This window comes from Triticum urartu, chromosome 5 (assembly GCF_003073215.2).
Source record: "Triticum urartu cultivar G1812 chromosome 5, Tu2.1, whole genome shotgun sequence".
NCBI lineage: Eukaryota > Viridiplantae > Streptophyta > Magnoliopsida > Poales > Poaceae > Triticum > Triticum urartu.
This window is the reverse complement of record NC_053026.1, coordinates 661425188-661434671: the sequence shown is the minus strand read 5'-3', so window position 1 is coordinate 661434671 and position 9484 is coordinate 661425188. Positions and strand designations below refer to the sequence as shown.

The following is a 9484-nucleotide window of genomic DNA, read 5'->3' as shown; positions in this document are numbered from 1 at the left end:
TTTACCTTTTCTTAAAATTTGGTTCCCTTTTTGGTCCAATAAACTTTTTCTTTTCTTATTTGACACTTAAACTTCATTTTGCGTCTTATATGACACTTTCATCCATTTTCCATCCAAAGATGTTACCTAGCATGTGCAAAGACAATTTTGCCCCTAATGATAGTATGTCACAAAAATGATAGAGAAGGGGTGCTTCGGTGGAGAGTAAATAGCATAAAACTACTATAATTTGGGTTAGGGTTCCAAAAAACTATCAAATATTTTTTCGCTGATAACTATCAAATCTGGGGTTGGCTCAAAAAGTCCAAATCACAGTGTGCTTAAAATTTAAACCGTTTTCTGACAGATATGGCCCACACGTCAGGTTTCACGTGGCACAAAAGTCAACGTGGTTAACTGAACAGTTAAGTTAGACTGTTATGACTGGTGGGGCCCATATGTCATTCTCAATAAAATTTACATGACAAAAAACAATGAATTTTTATCCCTGACCGGTGCCGTCATCCACCAACTTAACGCGCGGACGAGCGCGCAACAGGAGCGCGACTTACCGCCGCCGCCCGTCGATCCCGCTTCCTGGTGCCCTCCGCCGCCGCCGGCGAGGTTGCCGCCGACCGCCGCACTCCATCCGCCACCCGCTGCGGCCATTGATGTGCCGTCCGAGCTCGGCCCGTCACCGCGCCGCCGCGCCCCGCCGGCAGCAGGACCGCACCACCTCCGCCTACCTCTCCCCACGCCGGCAGCCGCGTTGCCCAGCCGGCTCCCCCTCCTGCAGGAGCGAACGCACGCGCAGGCCGCGCGTGCTCTCCCGGAATCCGGGCGGTGACCGCTCCCGCCGAGCGCAGGCCCGATGCGCGAGAGGGTGGCCAGGTCGGGGGAGCTGCAGTAGCCACCGGAATCGAGCCGTCGGCGTTGGCCGGCGACAGCTGCGCCCCGCCGCCTGCAGCGTACGGGCCAGTAAATCTGCCCGCCGTGCGGCCATGGACGGCGCCGGCCTGCCTTCCACCTTGACCTGCGCCGCCCGACCTGCCATGGTCACACCTGAGGTCGCGCGCCGGATGCAGCAAGCTCTCCTCGCCGACGAGCCAACTAGCTCTCCTCCCCTGCGAGCCACCAATCTCTTCTCCCCGACGAGCTGCACGCACATAAGGTGCTCGACGAAATGGGGCATAGAGAAAATGATTCAAAAGAGAAGGTTGAGGCTGACAGATGGACCCCACGTGTTAGCTAACGGTCAAACAAACAGTCAAACAAACGGTTTGTTTGAGTGCGGGCGCGATCTGTCATAATCTGGATTGATTTTAAATCACACAGTGATTTGGGTTTTCTGAAACAGCCAACCCCAGACTTGGTAGTTATCAGTGAAAAATAAATTCGGTAGTTTTTTGGAACCCTAGCCCGAATTGTAGTAGTTTTATGCTATTTACTCTTCGGTGGATGGCGGCATTTCATCATATTATTATTATTATTAGTTATATGAATACTTTTAGTTAGAATTAACCACGATAAGAAGACCTCGTCCGGCTTGGACTGGTGCAATCACCAAATAGATCAATTAGGACTCGCATAACTAGCTTTTACTGCTATATATATGCGTGTAATCTACTCAGATTAATACAAAGACATTCAATCGCACCTATCGCCACTAAATCTCGGCGTCTCGTGTTGTTCTATCTCGCCCGAGTTAGTACTGGCGAGTTGATCGCTAGCTTATAGCCTATTTAAGTTAGCTGCCCATGCGTGAGGTTCCGGCTGAAATCCGCCTGCCTGCTTCATGTTGTATTACGTGCGTGTACAGCACGAGAGAATCAATCCAGCTGCCTGTCTACTTGTTTGTTGCTTGTTGTGTACTAGCATGTTTACGCTTGATTGGCCGGAAAGCAATCGGCTGCAGTAGCTCGTACGGGCGCGTCTCGCCAAAAAATACACATCGTTTGCAGCCTCGAGGTCAGGCTTGTGCCAACATTTATTTATTTATTTATTCAAACAGGACAAAATATATCACATTACCGTTGTCTTTGTATGTAAATAATATGTTCACATACTACACTGGGGATAAAACGGTCTTTTCAGGTTAGATTTAACACTGCTACTAGACAAAACCGACAGAAGTGTCACATAGGGAACAAAATGAAATTTGCTGGCCAAAAAGGGAAGAAAATAAAAAGTTGGGCCAAATAGGGAACCAAACTTTAAGAAAGGGCCAAATAAGGAATTCTCTCCCTCATTGGTGGCAAAACCTCTGACATTACAGAGTTTCTAGTGAGTCTTGCAACCAAAACGGCTACCATGGCAGCACTTCCAGCTGAGGCCATAATAAGCGATACAAAGGAGTGTGTGTGTTCCTGAGCCAAAAATGTGTCGACCCCCGTGGTGTCCTTGGACGACCGCTTGTTCCTCGATACAGAGGCCGGCAACCACATGAAGGGGTCGCGATTCATGTTCACCTTCCTCACTGAATTCGTGAAAGGTACAATAAAATTGTGAGATGGCTTTGTAATTGATGAGATCCAGGGTCTTGGATCCATGTTGTTAGAGTGGAAGAACGGCGCCCACAGGGTGCTGTCTGAGGTGTACTTCGTACCTCGGCTTCAGAGCAACATTAGGCAGCTAGATGAAATTGGCCTGAAGATGGTGGTCGAGGACGACGTCATGAGCCTATTCGACTGGCAAAGATTCGTGCTGGCACGCGTGAGGCGGATGCAAATCCGTCTCTACTAGGTGTCCCTCAACCCGATGACGCTGATCTGTCTACTTGCAAAACAACGAAGAAGCGGTTTGAGCTCACGTACGGTAATCTCCAATGACTCCAAGAGGTAACAAGTATTTACTTCTCATTGTTGACGGTCATAGTCAATACTTGTGGTTGGAAGTTCTCGTAACAAAGCACGAAGCCCTGGAATTCTTCAAGAAAATGAGGGCACTCGGAGAGAATGAAGTGAACATGAAAATGATGGTGTGCCAATCAGACTGCAGTGGTGAGTTCAATTCACTGGAGTTTGCGGAGTTCTGCAACGAGGACGGGGATAGGCGGATAGCAGCCACTGAGCCACACCAGAACACCGCACTCACCACAACAGAATGATGTGGTGGAGCGGTGGAATCAGAACGTCATGGAAATGGCATGAAGATTGCTGAAAAGCATGAGTGCTCCGGTCATGTTGTGGGATGAGCGGTAAAGACGGCGGTGCACATCCTGAACTGCTTGCCTACATGCAGCTGGAGCGGCATCACTTAGAGCGAAGCATGACATAGGTGGAAACCGAACATGAGCTACCCGTGCACACTCGGGTGCGTGGCTCATGCTTAGAATGTCGGCCCAGGGGTGAAAAGGCTGACAGGACCATGTTGTTGGTCTATGTCGGGTATGAGGACCGTCGTTGGCACCGAGACACCGGTGACATCACAAGAGAAGGCGGTGAAACCTTCATGGTACTCCGTCGATACGGCAACCATGGCAGAGCCTTCGAGTGGGGTGGTAGAGAAATCAGCTGCCATGGCACGGAATCCTGGCATGGTAGGGTTTTAAGCTAATGGGGCGGAGAATTAATATGGTAGGGATCACATCATAGAAGTACGATTGACGTCCGTAATACTAGAAGAAGAAAGTCTACTCTTCGTCCTCGGGCTTTCATGACTTCGCTTCTTTATCTAAAAAAATAGATCTCTTTTTGGGTCGAAAATTTATAATGGTTCACACACCCGAACCGGCCCCAACATAATCGAGCCGAACCCGGTCCCCATCCGAACAAACTATGTGGAGGCTGTGAAAATGCATCATGTTATACCAATATATCAGTAACAATTATGGCTGGAGACATAGTTGTAGCATATCGGTTCAGTTCAATGGTGAAAGCACACACACATATTTCAGCTCAGTTGAGTTGAGTTCTGGAAGCCAAAGAAAGGTAAGCACACATGGACGGACAGTACGTGGACAATATGCATTGCATGCGCGCACACACACCAGTCCAGCGCATCTCCTCCGAGACAGGGAGAGAGATAGCATCACCGGACTCAAAAACAAGGACACAAAGATGCATTATTGAAACAAAAGAAAACCATCATGTCGACGAGCCTGGTCGGCCAAGAACTAGTTGGTGCCGGGGACGATATGGGTTCGCTTCAACTCATCATTTTTATTTGGGCAAAGTTGAGGGTTGGCCAAAAAAAAAATCAGTGTGCTCCTTTTTTCACCTTCGTCTGCGAGAGAGAGAGAGAGAGAGAGAGAGAGAGAGAGAGAGAGAGCTGTGATTTGGGGTATGTCCAAGTATCACGAGTTTGGTTGTCTTGGGCATCGTTCCCCTTGCCAGAGGCGTGCCCGCGGTGGCGGCGTTCGCCGGCGGCTGCGCGATTAAGCTCCGGGCCATGTGTCGGCCTAAAGAGATGTTCGGTGCTATGATCGTCAACGACAAATCACATATGTTGCCGGAACCAAAAAAGATGACGTATGTCGTCAGAATGTCAGGCGTGTGTCGTTGGCGAAGAAATAGCTCGGCGTGTCTCATCGAGGAAGAGGATGGATGCTGCGTGGAGGCAGAGGCCCCACTGACATGGTGCGACGGTCATGGTATGGCGACATGCAGGCGCGGCCACGTGTAGAGGCGCACGGTAGCATTAGACGGAGGCGTTCAAGGCGACGGTCAACGGTAAGCCGTGTCAAAATTAAAGGGAAATTGTTAGCGCTCGTGGCCAGGTCGTGCAGAGCTGGCCGTGTGACGTTGGAGGTTGCCCAAGTGCTGGTGCATGCATGTAGGTTGCACAAGCATCCATGAGTTTGTTAGCATCAAGTCCTGCGGCCGTTGTGGAGAGGTTGCATGGGTGGTGTACGTGCGCCTACATGTAGTTAGATTAGTTGGTTTTTTTTAACACAGTACAGACGTAAGCGCTTATATACACGCGCATACACTCACCTATATGAGTGCATACATGCACACCTTGTCTCTATGAGCACCTTCAAAAGACTAAGCCGGCATATCATCTTGAAATTTACGAAGTAACCGTAGGCACCTCGCCGTCGACGAAAACGTCTTCACCCACTGAATGCGCATCACTGAAAATTTTAAAATAAATTCAGAAATAAATGCGAGCACCAGACTTAAACCCCATAGTCCCTCTAACTATCCAACCACAGGTTGGTTCACACTAAATTAGTTGGGTCAATGGCCGAGCATGGTGGCTGGCTAGTGCGTGCGTAGAGACTCATGTACTTGGCTATTTAAGTGTGAGTCCAGTGCAAGTGTATGGGTGTAGCTCGGAGAAAGAATGTAGTCTCGAGTGGTCTCTCGCGTGCGTGCGCTCATCATGAAGAGTTGTGGGCATATGGACCACATCCATGTGAGCGTCCGACACACCGGTCTCACCCAAAAAACATCTCCCTCGCCCGCACGCAGTCCTGTGTGCCCGCACCTCCTCTCCTCGCGCCACATTCATGTTGGCCAGAGCGGACGGCTATCTAGTGCATTCAAACCGGCTGCCGTCCAATCGCTTGCCGGCAATAAGCAGGCGGCACGGCGGAGAAACCCACTTAGGCGCTCGCATTGACATAACCCGCCACTTGGCCTGGACGGCAGTCGGCTATTTAAACCCGGCCACGCCCGCACGATCGGCACCATGTCCACTTTCGATCCTCCTCAGTGCACCACCTGCGCCATGACCACAAACTTTAGAGTGTTGTGGCCGGCGTTGCGGACGGCTGGCAGACCCGCGGATACAGGCCGGCTAGAGATACTTGAGAGATGCCACAGGAACAGTTGGTTGGAGATCTGATCTCCACACATGAGTAGTTTGGAGGAGTGGTCCTCTGCAAAAAGGAGCAACAAAATGTAGTAGTAGGTAGGTGGTAGCCCGTGCAATCAAATCTCGCCAACCAACAGCCTGGCCTGGCGATTGCTCCGGCCGTATAGGCGTACCTATATGCCCTTGGTCGGTCACGTCGGTGTCGGGGGTCAGGAATTCGCAGCTCGTTGCTAGGTGAAAATTGGTGTACACTATTCATGTGCATATGGGGCACCGATCATTTGTCCGTCAAAAGAGATGTGTGCCCAGCGAGATCCTCTACGTTTGTTGCATGGATCATTCATGCATGGGCATTTTCCACACAAACATAGATCATATATACTGTAGGACATAGTTCATGCATGAGAAAAACTTCATCACACGGACATACATAAACCTAGAATACGATATAGTTCGATCATCACACAAACAAACCTCGTTCATCACATAATGCAAAGGTGCGCGTTCCACCGGAAGTAGTAGGACGTCAGTGGCTCGCCGGAGTCGACTCGGCAAAGCTAAAACCAGACCCCGCGGAGCCCGTCCTCCACAGCCTGGTCCACCATCTTCCCCATCTCCGGCGTCATGTGGCTGCTCCAGTCCCCGGCCACCCCCTGCTGGAAGAAGGCGTCGGCCTTGACGCCCGAACCCGTCTGCCCCTTCCGGTTGGCATCCATGTTCTTGAGCTTTTTCATGCTGCATAGCTCCGTGATGGCGCGGTCCACCCCTTGCTCCTCCTCCTCCTCCGGGGAGAAGGTGCACCCAATGAACTCCACCATCGTCCTCAGGGTCCCCACAGGGTCACGGAGCATCTCCTCGTACCCGAGGAACATTCCTCGCGTTCTGAATCCACATGAACTAGGGTTCATCTACTCGATGAAATAGGGTTCTATCATGTTCAACCACATCAAACATCATATTACTCCTAACTAAACAAACCTAAAAACAACAAAAATCATAATCTACTAGACAAAATAGGGTTCATCTTGTGCCAAATAATGCATCGAATCAAAAGCGTTTTAACTGAAACGAATTGCAGGGTTTGAGAGAGCTTACTTTTCTTGTTTCGGAGCCATCTCGATCTACAAAAATGGTGGAGAAACAAAGAAGATGGAAGGGTGGGAGTGGAGGGGATGAGAGAGGAGTTCCTCTCTGTTGTGTGCGGCGCGACGCGGCGCTGGGGAGAAGATGGGGGCTAGGGTTCTTGGGTGGGCCCCGCGCCCGGCCCTCGCGGGTTTATAACTGTTGAGCACCTACCGCCGGGGTCTCTGGCGGTAGGTTGCACAGCCTACCACCTAGGCCTCTGGCGGTAGGATGGACGACAGGAGACAGTTGCCGTTTGAAGCTGACGTGGATGAGTGGGCTATCGCCGAGCCCTCCAGCGGTAGCCTGTTCTACCCTGCCGACAGTCTCCCCGGCGGTAGGAAAAATGGCCAAATCTCGAAATATTTTTAAACCGGGGTCAGATCCGGCTAAACTTTGCGCAAAGGGTCAAAATAGCAAAATCTACCAGTCCAGGCAGGTTTGGGTGAATGCTTTGCCAGCTGCTGTACGCATGAGTTTGAGGCTTTGGGCAGCACATTTGGATGTTTGGTGACCGGCCCAGAAAGTTAACAAAATGTTTTTTTGTCTATCCTAAGAAAAATTGACCGACCCAAATTATAATTTTTTAGTCGACTGACTGTTAGTCGCTCCCTGCTGTAACTCTTTATGTAAAACTTGGCTCCATGTTCCTTCGGGGTGTATTCGTTCGGAGGTAACGGTCGAGAGAGCCGCGAACTATGAATAAATTGGCAATGTTTTCCCCTAAAAAAAAGCAAGCGCATCACACTTGCATCACCGGACTCAACATAAAAGGACACAAGCATTATTGAACACAAACACAAGGACACGAGCATTATTGAACCAAAAAGGAAAAGAAAAAAAAAGCACACAGCAGGAGTCATTGCCGCCGACGAGGCTAGTCGCCAAGAGCTGGTGCCGGCCGGGGAGGATCTGGGATTGTTGGCCTCGACTCGTCATTTTTCATGCATCTGGACAAAATTCAGGGTTGGCCGGAGTTGAGTCGGTGAAGCTAAAACCAGACCCTTGGAGCCCGTCCTCCACGGCCTCGTCCACCATCTTCCCCATCTCCGGCGTCATGTGGCTGCTCCAATCCCCGGCCACCCCCTTCCGGAAGTAGGCGTCGGCCTTGATGCCTGCTGCCGTCCGCCCCTTCCTGTTGGCCTCCACTTTCTTGAGCTTGTCCAGGCTACACAGCTCCACTATGGCTCGCGCGACCCCGCGCTCCTCCTCCTCCGGGGAGAAGGCGCACCCCATGAACTCCGCCATCGTCCTCAGGCTCCCCACGGGGTCGCGGAGCATCTCCTCGTACCTGAGGAACAGCACCTCACCAGCGGCCCGGCGACTCGCCTCCCAGTACTCGGCGACGTGCAGCCATTGCGGGCCGTACATGCAGCGTCCCGCACAGAAGAGCTCCATGGCCTCCCGGAGCGAGAAGGACTCCGCGTCGACGCCGACGCTCTCTGACACCTTCCTAGTGAAGAGCCAGCAGGAGACAAGCACGTCCTTGGGGTCCCGGCAGACGTACACGACCCGGCTCCGACCAGTGGGGAGGAGGGAGAAGGGCAGGTGCGTGGCGAGCACGCGCGGGGAAGGGAGCGCCTCCAGCTCGACGTCCTTGTCAAGGGCGAAGCCGATGCCGAGGAACGGGACGCAGTCGTGCGGGTTGCGCTGCCGCAGCGGGTGGTCGTGGGCGGACGGTGGGTGCGCGGCGCGGCGCGCGGTGGCGAAGGCGAGGGCCTTGAGCCAGGTGGTGCCGGACTTGGGGAAGCTGGCGAGGAGCACGTCGTCCGGCCTCGGCGCGAACCGGTCGCGTGCCGCCGGGAGGCCGCGCGCCAGCGTCCGCTCCGGCAGCCAGAAGCCAGCGTACTGGCGCAGCGCGAAGGGCGGGTACCGCGTCTCCAGCGGCAGCTCCGCCATCTCCGACGCAAAGCCGTCGTCATGAGGAGAATCCATGGCACCGAGAGCTTGAGAGAGCGCGGGTCGATGGCATGGCAGATATATCTCATCTCGTCATGCATGTGCGCTTGCTTGTTGTGATTATGGAGATCTCATGCGCACACATTAATTTGGAGCAAAAGCAGCAAGAAAATATTGGTGGCGTGCGTGTGGTACCACACGTTCATCAAAGTGCCAGCGTATCTTGTATTCTTGTCTCGTGTGATCATGATCAGAGCATCTCCTAGGGCATTTGCGTAATCTGAGCCCCCATATGTCGGGGAACATATCACAAACTCACGAGTGACTAGAACATGTCAAGTTGTCTTTAACGTATAATGATTTTCAAGCTCTAAGCCTCTGAACACTGAAGCACACATTCTTCCATTGATTGATTAATTAGAGTTTTCATCATCTTTTACTTCATTTACCCCACAAGACCGCATGTCACATTGCTACATGAACTCTTTTATAGCCAAGTGATTTGACCTAACCCGACATACCAAAGCGAATGGTAACAGATCTTGACAAAAGTTCTAGTTGGAGCACAGTGCTCCATGCATCAAATCATTTGGGTATGAATATACTCCATCCCTTTCTTTTTACTCCGCATATAAGATTTGGTCAAAGTCAAACTGCACAAAGTTTGACCAAATTTATATAAAAAAATATGAACATCTACAATACTAAAACTATATAGTATGAA

At 51.5% G+C, this 9484-nt stretch overlaps 1 protein-coding gene across 1 annotated transcript; it reads right to left on the bottom strand.

Moving 5' to 3' along the window:
• Positions 1-7560: 7560 nt before the first annotated feature.
• Positions 7561-8890, bottom strand: LOC125506588 (cytosolic sulfotransferase 7-like). Its single transcript, XM_048671374.1, has one exon. It carries the CDS (start codon positions 8794-8796, stop codon positions 7804-7806), a length of 993 nt encoding a protein of 330 aa, XP_048527331.1. The 5' UTR covers positions 8797-8890; the 3' UTR covers positions 7561-7803.
• Positions 8891-9484: the final 594 nt, after the last annotated feature.

What these genes read in the sequence shown, in the direction of transcription:
- LOC125506588 (XM_048671374.1), bottom strand. Translation starts at nt 8,796, where the DNA reads ATGGATTCTCCTCATGACGACGGCTTTGCGTCGGAGATGGCGGAGCTG.